This window comes from Haemaphysalis longicornis, unplaced genomic scaffold (genome assembly GCF_048455015.1).
Source record: "Haemaphysalis longicornis isolate Haplotype H1 unplaced genomic scaffold, Haemaphysalis longicornis Haplotype H1 scaffold_9, whole genome shotgun sequence".
NCBI lineage: Eukaryota > Metazoa > Arthropoda > Arachnida > Ixodida > Ixodidae > Haemaphysalis > Haemaphysalis longicornis.
Genome location: NW_027526460.1, coordinates 702,155 through 720,234, shown reverse-complemented (window position 1 = coordinate 720,234; position 18,080 = coordinate 702,155). Strand labels below are relative to the sequence as shown.

The 18,080-nt window shown below is 49.8% G+C and overlaps 1 protein-coding gene across 1 annotated transcript in view; it reads left to right on the top strand.

Annotated features, from left to right (window-relative positions):
* Positions 1–18,080, top strand: part of LOC144152455 (uncharacterized) — a 63,977-nt gene that overhangs the window by 21,233 nt on the left and 24,664 nt on the right. Inside the window, exon 5 of the mRNA XM_077683720.1 lies at positions 3,658–3,729. Coding sequence (XP_077539846.1) covers positions 3,658–3,729 — 72 coding nt within the window. The remainder of the gene's footprint in view (positions 1–3,657; positions 3,730–18,080) is intronic.

Genomic DNA, 18,080 nt, shown 5'->3' with positions numbered 1-18,080 from the left:
TCTCCCCTACTCCTCCTCTCCCGCTTCACGCTACCCTCCTCGCACTCAACAACAGGTCCGCACCCCTCCCCCTACACTATATAAAAAAATAATACTTACCGGCGCCCGGTTTCGATCCCATGACCCTGCAGCCGGAACGCAAGGTACATGGTGCTCTACCCACTGCGCCACAAAGCCGACACAGAATGGAAGGCTACGAACGCGCCTTATATCCTTGACTCATTCAAACTACGTCAAGAAGCTGCTGATACAACGCATTCACTACCTGTGGGCGGAACGCGAGGTACATGGTGCTCTTCCCACTGCGCCACAAAACCGACACATAATGAAAGGCTACGAACGCGCCTTATATCCTTGACTCATTCAAACTATGGCAAGAATCTGCTGATACAACGCATTCACTACCACCAACTCCCCAAACACTAAACGTTAACGCAATACACCCACCCCCTATGCGACGCATTTACTCGAGTCCCCCTCGCGGGGAGGAGGAGGAGGAATAACATTTATTTTTTAAGGGAAAGGGGAGGGGGAAAGGAGAGTGGGTGGTGGCCTCAGTCTAGGCCGCCTTCAGGCTCCCCAGCAGCCCTCGCCCGGGAGATCAGGTACTCCTGACCCTTGAGCTGGAAGCTGGTCAGCCTGTGCTCCCACTGCTCCAATGTAGGTGATGGCATTGGGGTGGGATGTTTGGCGCACTCCCATACGAGATGATAGGTGGTGTTTGGTGTATTGCATGTTGTGCAGTTGTAGGGAAAAGCAGTTGGTGAAACAGGATGCAAAATTGCCATGTTGTAGTAAGTCTGTGTTTGGATTCGGCGCCAGATTCGAGAGTCTGGTCCCTTTTTAACTGCCCGGCAGTCACCGTGAGGAATGCGCTCAGGTGCGCTCGGCATTGTCTTGCTGTCTAACTTCGGACACGCAAAATAACGATTTGCTAAACAGCTCCAGTTAAACTTCAAAGGTGGATCGGTCGCCGTCGTCGATGATCGATAATCTGATGAAGCGACGACTCGCTGCCTCGTCGGCCTACGGCCCATAGCCGATGACGACCTACTCCAAGCAAACTCAAAATGTACAATATGTACACTTCATTTACATTACGTCGTTACAACTTTCGCGGCTCATGATCGCATACGAGAGGCCGCGCAAGGCCCGCGTCGAGCGGGGCTCTCCGTACTCCTGTCCGTCCTCAGAAACCTCAAACTGCTCGGTCTTACCAACAAAACCCCGCCCACAAAAGGGACGTCACAACTTGGGAGTGAGGATGGCTCATTGATTAGCCCACACTGGGCCACTGATTGGCCACCATGACAAAGCTAGGTGGGTTCAAAATAGTAATGTGACCCACCTCTCTCATTCTCGTAAAGAAACCCAAAGGTATTTCGCAATACACAAATATAACAGAAATGAAAACCAACCAACTAAAAAGCAGACCTAACGACGGGAATCCGCTCTCGGGCGGCACGTCTTAAAGTATTGTCATACCGTGCACGCCTATGTTTGTGCTCCGCGCTGCCAGAATTAATTTCCTTTGTGGACACGTGGAGCGCCTAACAAAGCCTGGTCGCCTACCCATTGACCCATCCCAGCTGCCGAGTCGCCAGTTTCAGGCGTGTGACCAACTGAAACTTCTGCCAGTAACTTTGAGTAGTGCAACAGTCACAGACAGAACGTCTGGTGACCTCCTCCTATGTTTGACTCAAGGTTTGACGCCTTGACCGACCTTCAGCTACCGCCCGGTTCGGGCATTGCGGTGGCGGTAATCGCGGTCGTTAAAATTTCAACAGTCCCCCTCCGCCGGCTTCTCAAATGAATGCAAGGAAAGCGTCCTTCAAAAAGCTTACATCGCTTTCAACTATTCTGTGGTGACCGACGCGTCTGTAAGCGCGTTTACATGAATACGACAGTAGCGTATCGCATTGGTTCGTCCAGTCGGGAGAATTCGACACGTTTGCGTTTACATGCATGCGCATTGGAGACTAGCGCCGCCCTGTGTAATATCTGGGAGTTGTAGGGTCGCATTTCCGACATTGCCAGTGTCCGGTAGCCGACAAGTTGTTTGTGTTCATTTTGGCGTCTATCGCGGCTGAAGCGAAACCTGGGGGTCGTTCCCCGGTCCACCCGATGAATTACGGCGATCGCTGAGCTAAGCAGGCGATCGTGAAGCGTTTACTTGCCCTCGGTAACGGTCCGCGCACACGCCTGCCGCGCCTGCCTGCACGGTCCACAAAGTGGCTCGAACCGGGGCAGACCACGGCAGCCACAGCTTGTCGTCACTCTTGCAAATCAGCCTGATCGCGAAAAAGAAGTTCCACATGCGAGAAAGTAGGTGCTAGTGTGGTGAAAAATTGAGCTCGGGATTATCAGCGCTGATTTAAAGAGCGGAGATCAGATATCTGCCACGATGCTTAGTCTATGCTGAACCACGATCAGCTATATTTTATAGCCGGTCGTGTACTGAACGGCCGCGGAGGTTCGAGACCCGGCACCGCGGCGCGCGGTGCGGCGAGCGGCAGAAAGATGGCGCTACCTGCGCAGAAGAATCAAGACAGGCCACGGCAAATGTCTTGGACACCGATCGCTCAAAACGGCGATTATCGCGGAAATAAAGTTCCACATACGAGAAGGGGGATGGTAATGAGGCGAAAAGTTGTGTTAAGGATCGTCATCCGCAGTTGTACAGACAGCGGCGATCAAATATCCGCCACGATGCTAAGCCTAAAGTTCCCAACACCCGAGCCGAGCCGAGAAATGCGATACGACTCGCAGCATGCGTTCAGGAAGTCGCATTTGCATTCTCGACCTACCCTGGTTTAGCGCATGGGATGCGACGCGTCTTCCAAACGAATTGTCCTGCTTACATGCGCTGCGATGCGGTATGGTAACGCGACAAATCCAATGCGATACGCTACTGTCGCATCCATGTAAACGCGCTTTGTATGAGTCGTCTCCGGGCCCGCTCGTCGGGTGGACACAAAAGCGCGGCGAATAACAAAGAAGCCTCCGCGGTTTCTCCTTACGCCCCTCACGCCAAAGTGAGCTCGGTCGGCGTGAAAACAAGCACCACAAAAGTAGACACAAAACATAACGAAGGATATCTAGCTGCTGGGCGGTATTAAATAATCGAGTGAGATGCGCAAACTTAACAACTCCGCTGTTAAAATACGTGGCTGGGAAGACCTGTTTTCAGGGGAATGCATGAAATGTGAAGCGCCGGGAGCGAACCGGCGCCGAAGGAAGAGTGTGTGCCGAAGGGTAGGGGAGGGGAGCAACTTCTCTCTGTCTGCACGCACGCACGCACGCACGCAGAACAAGAATGAAATACTAATTTCCAAAGCTTCAACCCAGGCGACTTTCATCACCTTCGGTGACCAGGCCTGCATCCTGCCCGCCGAACGAAGCCAACAGCGGCGTTACAAGAGTAGTGCGTCTGCTCACATTTGAGTCCTGCTCATGCGGGCTGCAGCAGTTTCGCCTGGGACGTGCGTGGAAAACGTCTTGCTCCCCCAGCTGTTCCCAACTGCAGGGTCTGACAGATCTAAACATGCGCGGGGCTACCGACGACCTCTGTATAGCTAGCTTATGGCAGCACAATTTTAGGAACATTGATTGTGTGTGCGGATGGACCTGAAGCCGGGGCTCACATGTTCAACGCAGGGTCCCTGTTCCAGCAGTTCGTGGCCACAGACAACGAAACCTGGATGCTGATTCACGTGTGCGACAGAGCAGGTGAGCGGCGCCATTCGAGCGCTTTTGACAGCGGCGCGCCTTAGAACCTGCCAGCGTGAGTAGGGCCAGCCTCTGTGTCTAGGGGAGCGGAAGTGCTCTTCGTCTCATGAAAAGACAGGCGGCGTTTGGCGCTGCGAGACAAAGGTAAGCGCAGAAACACAGCAAGATTGCACAGCGGAAAGTATAGCCTGATGGTGCACTCCGTGCAGGGGCGTAGACGGGAAGGGTGTTCCCGGGCCAGAACACTCCTCGAACTTTTCTGAGCGCGCTGCCTATTCTGAGGACCAGTCGACAGAAAAATTGGCCCCGTATCTGCTCCTTCCGTTGCAAATGGCGACAAAAGACGATGGTCGACTGGCGCCCCTGGCGAGTAAATGTGCTCCCTTCTTCTTCCCGCCCGCCTCTCACGCTGTTCCTCTCCCGTCTCGTTCCTCCCAGGGATAACACGCCAGAGGTTTGCTCAAGTCAACCTAACTTACCGTGCCTCGATGCCAGCGCTGCCGTACGGCAGAGACGCGCGTGAATGTCAGGCACCCTGCTGTGGTTTAAAGAACCACCTTGCCCTACTCCACGAGCGTTCCAAGCGCAACGTGGAACCTATATAGTGGAACCTTTCGTTGCTGGTGCCGTTTGATTTTTTTAAATGCTGCCAGGTAGCGCGGGCAACCGCAGGCGACGGTTTTCTGCAGTTGATGTAGTATTTTATTTGCTACCGCAAAAACCAAGCATCCGCGAATTTCTCAATGAAGGAACACACTGCAAGTATAACTCATGTATTTATTTTCTGCCTTATATTGGCGCAATGTCTTGTTCTTCTTCAACAATGTTGACAAGTATGAAGATTGAGACCGGACTTAGACGTTTATATTTGGCGGTGGGTATACATAAGACTATTGCGCAGCTTCTGTTTCACTTTGGCCGGGTGGCTGAGTCGAGTCACAGAAAGGACAGACAGACAGACAGACATTTCTGCGTTTAAGTATCCCAAGAAAGACTGTCGTCTTTAATAATGTTCAGCTTTATTCTGTGGACTAGACTACAGGGTTATGTTCTGTTTTGAGTTACTGCTAAAAGGCCCCGCTGGTCTGCTTCCATGGCCCAGGGGAATAAAGTCTTGGACCGAATAAATGTGTCGATGTGAGCTAGTTGGTGCTGTTCTCGTGAGTCTTGGGTTTTGGCCCTAACGACTTGGGTTCGACTGCCAGCAGTGGGGAAGTTTTTTTTTTTTTCCAAGGAACTTTCTGCTGTGACCTGTTCTTTTAAGTTATTCTACGCACTGTTTAATTTATGTGAATGAGTGTTTATTGGTATATTTTAGGTCGCTTTAGACGGACAAGGATCAAACGTACCGTGGTACAGCCCACAGAATAAACCAGAACGTTGTGCTTCGGTCTGGTCCACAAAATAGTGCTGCATATTATTCTGTGTTCATCATCATCATCAGCAGCAGCAGCAGCAGCAGCAGCAGCAGCCTATTTAGGTTCATTGGTCCACAGACTAGGCACTGCCTTTTCTCAGCGCCGCCTTCCTTTCGCCTTTGTTTTGCCTCTGCTATTTACACACTTAATCACTACGCAATAATAAAAAAATAAGAAGGGTGTCAGTTTATTAAAGCCGAAAAATTACTATAATTTTCTTTATGCGCAACATCTCCAATTTGGTGTCTTTTTCTTTTTTTTACCGCGGCGTATCACACCCTTCGAAGCAGATTGGAAAGCCGGGCTAGTTGAAAATAGTTCATCACTGGAACTGTGCACAAAAAAACTGGACCAGGGAAGAGAACACGCACAACGCGGAACAAACCCTTCAAAAAATATTTCTGGCTATCCGACCACCTAAGCCTTTTACCGCGAAGCCTTTTATGTCTGACTTATAGAGTATGTCGCGTTGAAAACTCTGCCGGAAAGCCAACTTTCTCTGTCGATGATGATGATAGTGGGTGGAATGTGAGAAACGCTTTAAGTGTAAGAAATGCCTTAAGTGTAAGCAACAACAAACGCTTTCCGTGGTCGCACTCAAACGTGGGCCCCTCGCGTTATAAAGCGGATGTCTCTCTGATTGGGCCATTCAGATATTTTTGGATTGGAAAACGTTTATTGAGCCTAAAATTGGGTGGCTTTCTTAGATACTTCTTTTTATTTGGGAAATTCCGACACGGTAGAATCAGTTTGAGTTTGGAGACAGGTGCATTGAAAATGCAACATTAGACAGCAACATCAGGCACCCATCCGTCTAACGACGATGATGGTTGAACGCGAAGATTTCTTCTCAGATCAAATGATGAAGGCTCAAAGTCAAAGCCGCTGCGATTCAAAGTCCTAACTGCGTGCGAGTCAGAATCAAAGTTGAACGAGTCACAGTTCGAACAGCTTGTGAGTCAATGCACAAACTCAGACGGCAACCAAAGAACCCCTCACGAGAAATATTTGCGTTCAACAATCGTCGTCGTTAGACGGAGCAGTCCACGATTTCTTCTTAGGTAAAGTGGGAGCAGCCTCCCTCAGTGCCTCTCCACATTTACAGATAAAAGAAGGAAGCAAAGAATGTTTTACCTACAGGAAGAGCTGGCCCCAGCTGCTAACGAGGATCAATGTTGGCGCTTTCAACCGCTTGAGGATTTCAACAGAGCTCTGCCACCTTGGTACGTGCTTTGGAGTACGTGTTTCTGTTTACCTTTATTGGCTTTCAGTTTAAACGAAATAAAACCGTGCCTTTCAGCCGCCCTCAACACGCGCGCACATCTCGAGTGAGTGTGATTTATTTCGCAGGTAACTGAACTGCGTGTGCGTGTGTGCGTGTGTGTATGTGCGTGTGTGTATGTGTGTGTGCGTGTGTGTATGTGTGTGTGTGTGTGTGCGTGTGTGTGTGTGCGTGCGTGCGTGTGCGGGTGTGTTTCAGAAGGAAGCATAAAAATGCGCGCGAAAACAAAAAATTGGCCGCGTATCTGCTCCTTTCGTTGCAAATGTCGTCAAAAGACGATAGCCTTTATCGACTTTTGTCAAGTAAATGCCCCCATTCGCTTTCCCGCTCACCTCTCATGTTGTTCCTCTTGCGTCGCGCTCCTCCCAACCTATCTAGTGGAACCTTTCGTAACTGTTGCCGGTTGATTTCTTAAAATGCCGCCAGAAGCTATAGGTGCGCGGGCAACAGCAAGCGACGACGGAAGGATTTTTTTTCTTCAGTTGATGGAGTATTTAATCTCGCACAAATCGAACATGCACGATTTTTTGTAAAGGAACGCTGCAAATATCACTTGTGTATTACTTTGTTGTCTTATATTTGCGCAATGCCTTGTTGTTCTTCACCAACATTGACAAGTATGAACATACACCGGACTTAGACGAGCACATTTAGCTGTGACTATATAAGACTATTGCGCAAGCATTGTTTTAGTTTGGCCGGGTGGCTGAATCGGGTCACAGACAGGCAGACGAACAGACTATACGCGTCGAGCGCGGCCTGTAGGGGTGCCACTGAAATCCCCCTAGCGGCCCGTTTCGAAAGCAGGCGCGGGAGTCTCCGTCCCGCTCCCCACTGCCGCCGCTGCTTTTGCTGCATGTTCACGACTGAGATTTAGCGTTTGCGGGCGTTGGAAATCCATGTTTATCTGTAGCAGTCACTCTGTTCGCAAATGGGGTTTGTTTACGAGAGTTTACATGTTTCTGACGCCATCTTAGTGTGGTATATACGGTCTGGTGTGTGTCACAGGCCAGCGTCGCGGAACCGGCGTATGCATGAACCTGATTGTAGTTACACTGAACTGAATTTACTAGCAGTGTCTCCGTAATCACCGGTTTCTCAAATGTTCATGCTAAGGGTACATACACTACGATGTAAATTAGTTTTGTGCGCTTGCATAATCAGGGGAGCACTCATAGCTGACAGCACGCCAGTTACGTTTACCAATACTACAGTCAAACCCGGCTATAACGAACCCGGATAGAGCGAATTATGGTAAATATCGAACAAAAATATTTCAGTTACGGAAATACATGGGAAACATATTCCTTATAACGAAGTTCACATCCGATATATCGAACTCTGGGCGCCTAGAATGGCCACCGAAATGCATGATCTCGGAGCGGCGATAGAGATGTGGATTGGCCGCGACCACGAAGAGCCGCGACTAAGGCATTGCGCCTCGCGGTGAGCGACGTGACACGCAATACTTTCCGTAACTGTTTCCGACGCGCGGGACTCACGACGGAACCAGCCCTGTCAGCGAGTCCGGACCAAGACAGCAGCATCGGTGAACTGTGGGAAGACCTCGCCAGCGTTCCCGATGATGTCGCGAGTAAAATCCGTCCGACGCTTATAATGAAGCTTTTTCGGCAGTCGATGTGCTCCGCCAATGCTTGTTAGATTTTTGAGGACGCGGACTCGAACTGGTGCAAACAATGTTCCGTGTAGAGAATGCTATGCTAGTTGAAGCCGCCAAAACGAAAGTGAAAACAAAAATCACGCTTTTTTTTTGCAATGTGGGCAGTTAAGGCGGAAAGTAGCTTTGATATTTGCAATAAATGGATTATTTCGGTGTGTTAATGGCTACTGTACTGTGTTTGCTTCTGCATACGCGGATGGCGCAGTTGGTGAGAAGGGGGGTGGGGGGGCTCCCGCGGATTGCGAACTCGTAACAATAAGCTTGTTATAGGCGGGTTCGGCTATATCGAACTATTGGATATATCGAACAAATCACGGTGCATATTGCAGTTCGCTATAAACGGGTTTGACTGTATACCTCTGATATTGATCACCACCATTTACAAGCCAGTGTTTGTTAATTTCGGGAATATTCAACGTAAGTACGATGGATAATGCAGAATTATACTCGGGGATCAGCACACGACAAAGAGTCGTCTTGTCGTGAGGTGAGCGCCGGCAAACATTCATCCGCTACATATATCGTCTGCAAGCAGCGCGCAGATAGGCTTAGAATATAATCGGCATCCGCGACTAAACTCTTCTTCGAAATATCGTCACATGGCACAGGGAGCCTGAAGAATAAAGAACAAACTGAAATCAGGGGGCCTCATTTAATACCACACTTTTCTAGCGGCACCTTTCATCGCTTGTGAAATGCCTACCCTATATACTTCCAAAAATGCGTCCGCCGAACGATCAGCTGTTCATTGAAATCGAAAAACAAAACGACAGTGAACGCGAGATTTGTGTGTGTGATTACTAAAACGTTCATTGCTTGATTCCGCTCTGCATTTATACACAGCGTCCCCTTCCCCTACCCCCCACCTATTTCTCGCGAAATGCCAGTCCATTTCGCATATAGTACGTGTGTCTGGTGAACCCTACCTGGCTCAAGTTTCGACGAACGTCTTTAGCATGTTAGAAGCTGCACTGTATTTTTTTTTTTTTCATTTCCGTTAGAGCTATTATGTTTCTTCCGCACTTGCACAGCATGTATTTTCCCGTGGTTTCATATTATATTGCCTTGGTCCTTGCTATAAGACGTGTGTGGGCACATATTCAACGTATATACTTAAAATTTTCGCATGGTTTATATTCTTATACAAGGCATAAGTTATTGTCCGGGATTGGCTAATGACATCCCCGAAGCACATTTTTCTGTGACGTATATATTCGAAACGAAGCCGCATTCGTTGTCCACGCTACAAAATGAAGCCAACCTCTCACTGTGCCAGTATCAGGTCTAAACAAGGCATACAGTAGAATTCATTTGTTCCTGGCGCATTTGTAGGTGACAGGGGTGATATGCTGCTACCGTCGCCGACGCCCAGAAGAGCGGTGACGATGCGCGCAGAACCGCGTTCCCGGGTAGCTCTTGCAGGCGATCGCGTGCTCTACGAAGACGCAGCTACTTTTTCAGTGACATAAACGTACTCTTTGCTAACAGACGTCACCATAACAAGTTTTTTTTAGGGCGCTGAAAGGCGAAAAGAACAGAACCAAAACACTGCACGAGCCCCTATCAGCCACGCAGCGCACATCTGTCAACGCCGCGGAGAAGCGGCGGCTGGCGGCGCAGCGATCGCGAAGTTCGAGGCGTATACAGACCAAAATTTCTGGGTTGAAGTAGCCTAAAAAAGACTATCGTCTTTAAAAAAAAGGAAAAAGCTCACAACGTATACTCTGGTCGTCTACTTAACGTGCGCGGCTGTTGGTGGCTATTGCCCAGGGCGTCGGAGGAAACACGAGACCCGTCCGACTGACAACGCGCCCGTAAGCGATTGCTAAGCTTGCGCGTGGTAGAGATTCATGAATTCCGTCTCGTTAAAAGGCTGCAGGCAAGCGGTTAAAGCCAGTTTAGCATTTCCTGCTGCATCTTATCACACACGTCTGTGCAATCTTTACCACAAGTCCCTACGCGTGAGTTTCTTCTGTCTCCCTATTGCGTCATGTCTTACACGCAATGGTTGCGCCTGCTGGAGTCAGCGAAGTTTCGTCCCCGAAATTTTTTGCATGCCTTCCGCGCACTGTTGAGCGGCTGGAAAGCTGGCCTGGACACATCGTCGCTGACCTGGTGGGGCTGTCGTTCTGAGCGACAATGCTGTTCCGCTACCACCCCGCGCTCTCTCGTGCAGGGAGGCATTGGTCTTAGCCCAATCCATGGCATTAGGGAAACCCCTCAGCCTGCTTATGTACAACCAGGTCATTTAGAATTGTTAACACTGCAAAAATGGTCCGAAAAGCACTGAAATTTTCATGTTGAAGAATATCAGGACTGGGCGCGTCTTCGCCGAGTCTCTGATCAGCTCTGTAATTCGACGTATCAAACAGCAAAGTGTACCGAAGGGTGTTTTTCCGAAATGCGAGCCTACGAAGCTGGGTGCACGCATGAAATTGAATGTGTGGGGTTCAGCTAGCCCGTGGGGGTTTGGCCGCATGTTACTTTGATGGAATGTAAGAGCAATGAAAGCGCGCGGAAAGCGACACTAGCGATTACAAGAAACGATATTTAAATTTCGCTATGCGTTGGTTTCTTCTGCGAGGGTTGGCTTATCAACGGAGGCAGAGTTTGCATCGCTTATTTTGACGGCATCCTGTCCGTTCGCGCTAGAGTTTCGATCCTGAAGAATGGCCGCTTTGTGCATCCCGGAGTCTCTCTCAACCAGTGATCCTTCTCACCCAGACAATCCTGGCGGGTAGCGTCCACAGTTTGGCATTGTATGATCACTTCCCTGATCGTAATTCCCAACAACGCTACACATATGTCTTGACCGTATGCCCATCCTCAAAGCCATGCCGTTTTGCAGATGCAGCACATGCAGCTCGAGCTGATAGCAATGACGAGTTCTTTTCGTCTCACCACGTTCTTGCCTCTCTCTTGCCTCAAATCGGGAAATTACCACCCGTGGGCGCGGGTCCCCCGTGAGATCGGATACGCTTCCCTTCCCCGTTTCGCTACTGCATTTGGGAAGACGTTGCGTCAGATTTTACACCAGAGAAAATAATCATCGTGAAATATTACGGAACGCTGACCGTAACGAAATGCGGGAAGTTGTACTACAACATCGGGGTTGGCTGTTCGTCGGTCGGACGGTTGATAATAACGCCTTCTTTGTATCAGGTCCACGTGTAATCCTACCTAAAATGCTAATGTATCTGTGTTATATGATACTATTTTAAGTTAAGCGCGGCTGTTGCGATTGGTGGTAGACAGAAGCTAATTTTTCGAGCGACAGGTTGTAACTGTTCACCGCTCTATTCCTCTCTTTGCTTTTCCTCTGTCAGCATTGAAGTTCTTTAAATCACCTGTACACCTGGTAGGTTACTTTCTCCACGTTGCCTTTAAACGCTGAGACTTTGGCAAGGGGGATATTTTCGCCGTGAGGATTTAGGTGGACACTATTTACGCAAAACCCAATGGGCCGAATCTTTTTTCTTTCCTTTCCGCAGCCACAGATGCCTACTTCCCCATGAAGCTCTTCTGCTCTATCCTGAAAAGGAAAGCCCTACCCCCGTAGAGATTTTTTCTGAAGATCGTGCCCTTCCGTTAAATAAAGTGTATTCACTCACTCAAATATCAACTTTCTCGGCCCTGTAAGTGCGCCTCTAACGACGTTTCCTAGAAGGACAGTAGTAACAAAGGCTTCATGATGCACCTCCTCAAGAAGGAAAAGTGGCGCATGTTGCAGGCAGTGAAAAAATCATTCACCCCTCCGTCTAACGACGACGATGGTCGTCGCTAGACGGAGGGAGTGCAAAGCTTTCTCGATCGGGATTCCTTGGTCGTCATCGGCGTTTGGAGTTTTTCTCGCAGGCGGTTTGAACTTTGACTCGTTGAGCTTTGACTTTGACTCACACGCAGTTTGGACTTTCGATCGCGGCGGGTTTGACTTCGCCATTTGATTTCGCACGAACAGGCTTCGCGTTCAACCACCGTCGTCGTTAAACGGCGGGGCGCATTATTTCTTTGTCTAATTTCGAACGTGCATTAACCCCTCTACAAATGCAAACTGATTCTGCAGTATCGGAATCATTGTTTTGTTTTGTGCCAGGATGCGGTGTTTTTTGGGATGTGTTGCAACGAACTCTTAAAAAGGACATGAACATTACCCCTTATACTATTCGGTTCTTGATTTTTCGAGGTGTTACTGGAGTGCTCTATGATATATTTCTTGTGATGGGATTGTATAGCTTGTGGAAGTGCCGCATGACGGACAGGCACGCGGAACCCCCTCGTCCAACGAAGTCCAGTTTTCGGGAGCAAGTTGCGTTGGTGCGGAGCATTTATGCGGCGCAAAGTGACCCACCAGAATGGCTGCATATGTTGGACGCGTGCGTCTGCTTGCCCGAGTTTTGACGGACGGTTTAGTTTAGCTGCAGTGATGTGCATCTGCTTGGATGACTCACAACTTTTGTAGGATGTAATAGGTGCAGTTTTCCATGCAGTAAAAAAAATTGGCGGCGTATCTGCTCCTTTCGTTGCAAATGACGTCAAAAGACGATAGTCTTTATCGGCTTTTGCGAAGTAAATGCCTCCCTTCGCTTTACCGCTCACCTCTCATGTTGTTCCTCTTGCGTCGCGCTCCTCCCAAGGTAAAGACGCGAAATGTTTGCTTAAATCATTTTAAATTTCCCGCGTTCCACTGTTCCAAACCGGGTGTCTCGATGCAAACGCTGCCGTACGGCGAAGACGCGCGTTAATCGAGGCACCCTACTTCAACGTTTATAGAACCGCGTTTCCCTACTCCACGTGCGTTGCAAGCAGAACGTGGAAACTATCTAGTGGAACCTTGCGTAACTGTTGCCGGTTGATTTCTTAAAATGGCGCCAGACGCTACAGTGGCGCGGGCGACAGCAGGCGACGGCGGAGTGAATTCTTTTTCTGCAGTTGATGAAGTATTTAATTTCGCAAAAGCCAAGCATGTTTGAATTTTTATAAAGGAACACTGCAAATATCCCTTCTGTATTGATTTGTTGTCTCATATTTGCGTAATGTCTTGTTCTTCTTCAACAATGTTGACAAGTATGAACATTACACCGGATATAGACGGGTAGATTTAGCTGTGACTATATCAGACTATTGCGCAGGCATTCTTTTGCTTTGGCCGGGTGGCTGAATCGAGTCACTGACAGACAGACAGACAGACGGACAGACAGACAGACAGACAGACATGCAGACAGACCAAAATTTCTGGGTTTAAGTAGCCCAAGAAAGACTACCATCTTTAAAAAAGTCGGAATGGCTCAATCAGATAGACATCCGATTCAGAACACGAGGGACTGAGGTTCTACTCCGACCACCGGAAGCGTTTTTTAAGAGCGAATGCTCTTTATAAGCGACCCCAAACCATCCACCGCCGGCGGCGGCGGCGGCGGCGTCGGCGGCGTCCGCAGTGCTCCTCTATATTATAAAAGAAACAGCATCCGGCGCCAGGTTTCGATCCGAGGACTTTGCGGCCGCAGCCCGACGCTCTACCGAATAAGCCACGGACGCGACGCTGATATCGGTGTCAGAACGCGCCTTATATCTTTAACGCACTCAAACTACGTCGTCAGCGGCGTGCGTTGGCGACTCAGCGGCGTTATAGCGGCTTGATAACTGCGTGGTGTACACGTGATACTACAAACCCGATGGAAGAGATGGAAGAGAAGGCGGCGATGCGGTGGGCTGCGGTGGCCGAGCGCAAGCGCCGCAAGCGGGCCGACAACCGTGCATTCGCACTTTCACATTCTCCCTCTCGGGGAAATGCAGGGGAATTTTTTTTTCTTACATTCCACCGACGATGCCCATCGTCGTTACCAGTGGCGTACACAGGATTTCGCTTCGGAAGGGAGGACCCACAAAAAAATTTAAAAATAATAGCAAACAAAATTACGCCCACCTCCCCTCGCGGGAAGGAGGAGGAGTAATAAACGTCCCTACGAAGAAGTTCGCCTTGGGGAAGAGTCCTTATTCCAGGACCCCTTGAGACCGTCCAGCTTCTTGGGCTCTCTTCACCAGCCAAAGCTGGTCATCAGGGTCCGAGCTGGACAGTGCTCTCTCCCAGTGCTCAGGGGAGGGGAAGGGCAGAGGGGGTAGGTTAGGGTTTTTATCACAGCCCCACACAATGTGGTAAAGCGTGCCCGGAGCCTCACAGAAGCGGCATTGCAAGGAGTACAGGGTGGGAGCCAGAATGTGGGCTCTAGTTGGGTGGGGAAAGGTATTGGTTTGGATACCTCGAAGGTGGTGTTCTTGTTCTTTGGTTAGGTTTTTGTGTGGAGGAGGGTACATGGTTCGCTGCAGGCGGTAGTGCTGCGTGATTTCCTTGTAGGACAAAAGGGGACAGTCACGCCGCTGCTCGCCGAACTCCTGACTAGCCCGGTGTGTCAGATCGCGGGCATTCTGATGGGCAGCTTCGTTGCCAGGCACGTCGGCATGGGCGGGAGCCCAAATAATCCTTACGCGGTGTTGTGGAGGATTCTGCAGCAGAATTTGTGAACCCTGGTGTAATGCGACGCTGAAGAGGGTTCCATTCGCGTCGCATCAAGCAATCGTCGGGTACGGCAAGAGAGCAAGCCCAAGCGCGGTCGACCGTCGAATTGAGCGCGGCACTCCGTTTCTATGCGCAGCGCGCCCAAAGGAGAGGAGACCGCGGAGAGAGAGAGTACTGCACATGCGCACTGTGCGCAGCTGCGCGCAGCGCGACCGCAGATGTCGGGAGAGAGTGTTCGCTATCGGAGAGAGGAGAGGAGGCGAGCGGAAGAGAGACGCAGCTGTGCGGACGCGGACGACGGACGCACGCAAGACAGAGCCGCCGGCAAGAGATGCTCCTCTCAGCGTCGCATCTAAAAATTAGTACCCTTCCACTCTGTGAAGAAGGATGACCTGCAAAGCTGGACAGAGTCCAAGGAGTGCACGAAACAAAACACGGTTATAGTAATTTGCGATGGAGCGAATATTTCCTAGCCAATTAGCTGAATGAACCTCTGAAGGATCCAAGCTCTGTTCTTGCAGATAAGCATGGATCTGCCTGTGTCCCTCCTGCGTCGTAAGCATCTTACTGTTTGTGTAAGGCCGGGTTCACACTTTTGCCGCAACTGTCGTTATAACTTTAAAGAAGGACGTCATTTCACATCTGAGCCAACCGAACTGCGTGACATGGCGTTTTAAATGCAGAGCATTTCAGTAACTCACGATGTCACCCGCGTTGTCCCGTCGTAGTCCGCACCGTCGTTGTCCGCACCCCTCCCCCTACACTATATAAAAGAAAATGCTATCCGGCGCCAGGTTTCGATCCCTCAGCCCTGCGGGCGGAACGCAATGTGCATGGTACTCTACCCACTTCGCCACAAAGCCGACACAGAATGGGAGGCTACGGACGCGCCTTATATCCTTGACTCATTCAAATTACTGCTGACGAGCGCTCTCTCGTCAGCAGTTGCCAAAAGTGCAACAACATTAACGTAACGCAAACTACTTAACGTCGTGCGCCCCCGGAAATGCTCTGCATTTGATCGTGCCCCTCGCGAGGGGGATGTTGACGCTACCTCTTGCAGAGACCGAGTGCAACCGCTGCGAACCAGGTCCCACGAGCGGCGCGCGCGTCGTGGACTGGTGGCGCCATCTGTCAGATGTGACGCGAACTACTATCAAGGCAGTGCGAAAAACCAACGCGCGAAATACAAACCGGGCTGTTGGGAGAAAGGGGAAGTAAACTTTTTAGATGCGACGCTGAGAGCATCTCTTGTCATCGGCCCTGTCCTTCCTGCGTGCGTCCGTCGTCGTCGTCGGCGTCCGCACTCTCCTCCGCTCACCCCCTCTCCTCTTCGATAGCGAACACTCTCTCGCGAGGGGCATTGGATTGGATTCGATTGGCTTGGTTTGGCTTGGCTTGGCTTGGATTGGATTCGATTGGATTTGGATTGGATTAAAGTGGATTGTGTTCCGTCATAGCCGCGGCAGACGCACTGTCGCCGGCGCGTGCCCAGGTGAGAGCGAAGACTCTTGCTGCGTTCCAATTCGCAGACAGCTTGGTAGACAGTCTACAAAGCAGTCTAACTATACTCCGTTTCATACATCAGGTGCAACGCTGTCAAAGCTAGCGCTCTTGTTTGCGCTGTGTGCTTCCGCGACCAAAAGTAGTGGGTTGCTTGCGGTGCGCCAGATACAATAAATGCTTCGCCGGCAACCTTAAAGCATAAATATTTATCATCAGCTTGACAAAAAACGCCCGTGTTGCCGGACAAACGATCGAAATATGCGAGTTTGTATTTTATGTTTGTCGCTTTCGTATCAGGTTTTCCCTCTCCGCGCAACCTTGAACGCCGTTTTTTGTTTACTCTTTGAGGCAGCGTTTAAAAAATGGCGTCCAGCTCTCGGGCTTCGACCACGTCTCCTGTACGTATTTTTTCGAGGGTTTGCGCATCAAAGTTGTCAAAGAACGCCAAGCAAGTAATTGCAAATGTGTACGCCCGTACCAGGATGCGTTCCCCGGCGAAATCTGTGCAGGAAGTACTGAGTGTTGTGAGCGAGGACACCTGAGTATCTCCCCGTACCGTGGCGAAATTGAAGGCTGAGTGTCTGCGTGGGAATTTGGTGTCTCCAAAGAGAAGACCTCGCGACGTGACGATATCAAGGTCGAACCGTCAAGCATGACAGCTTCACACTCCATGCCATCCGTCTGAAAGTGCAGAGCATGTACGCCAAAAGGGAGATCCCGACACTGGACAATGTGCGAAAGTGTGCGAAACGAAGACGACGATTTGCCGAACTTCACGAAAACCACCTTGTGGAGGTTAATGACGGACATGGGCTTCACCTATGATAAGAGAATACGGAATCTTGGCATCATTGTCTGGCGCCGCAGGTACCTTCGGGCGATCAAGGAATCCCGAAGACAGGGCAGTGGGGAATCGTTGATGAACTTCCCAGGAATGTGTGACCTGTCAGTGGCGCCTTTGTTCACGAGGGTCAACTGGCGGAGCTGGAGCGTGGACACCTTTCTATCCAGCCCGCTCGCGCTGCTTCAACCTGAGCCGATTCCCCGAGAAGGCTTTGTTACCGCGACAAAGCAAACTGTGTTTCCTCGTCGTGTGGTTTTGTTTGTGGGGTTTAACGTCACCAAGTGACCCGTGCTATGAAAGACACTACATTGTAGTGCTGTCCTGTTCGGTTGTGCAGTGTATACAGCTGGAGCAGTCATATAACCTCTGCAAAAACTGGGTGGGAGAAAGGAAGGCAAGTAAGAAGTCGGAACCCACCAGGAAATCGACCAGAGGTGCTCTTCTATAAATAAAGTTTGTTTATTAAACCACGAAAGTCAGCCTCCTCTTGGAATATTTGTGTATGACACACAATCCGTATTGCCCCTGTATGCATTTATGTATTGCAACAAATCTCCAACTCATGAGCTAGTACTGTTATTTGTCACAGCATTAACCTATGCCATAGACATTTCCTTGACACAGAAAAACGGGCCATATCAGGGTTCCGTATGTAAAAACAATTCACCTATCCATGATTGTCTTGCGAATAAGTGCCTCGCTTAAAGAGCTCTTTCTCCAATCACAAAAGAAAATATAACGCTTGCTTCCGGGGTGAAATATTGCAGTGAAGAAATAAATAAATCACGCACAAGAATTCACAAAAATGTTGCATATATTCGGACTGGAAAGGGGCGAATAACAAATTTAAAATATATATTATGCGTTTCTGTGCCAGAAATCACTATTCTAAGGTACAGAAATCTGCTTTCTGTCCTTTCCCATGAATAACAAATGATACATTATTCGCACCAAGAGCTTCGGGCTACTCCAGATTGCAGTGCCAAAGTCGGTCCCAAATGTTTCGGTAAAAACTGAACCCGTTGCTCTGCTGGCGGCACGGTATAATCAATAACATGCTGAGTGTGTTAAGCGAGGCCCATAAAGAAGTGGATCGTCAGGGCAAC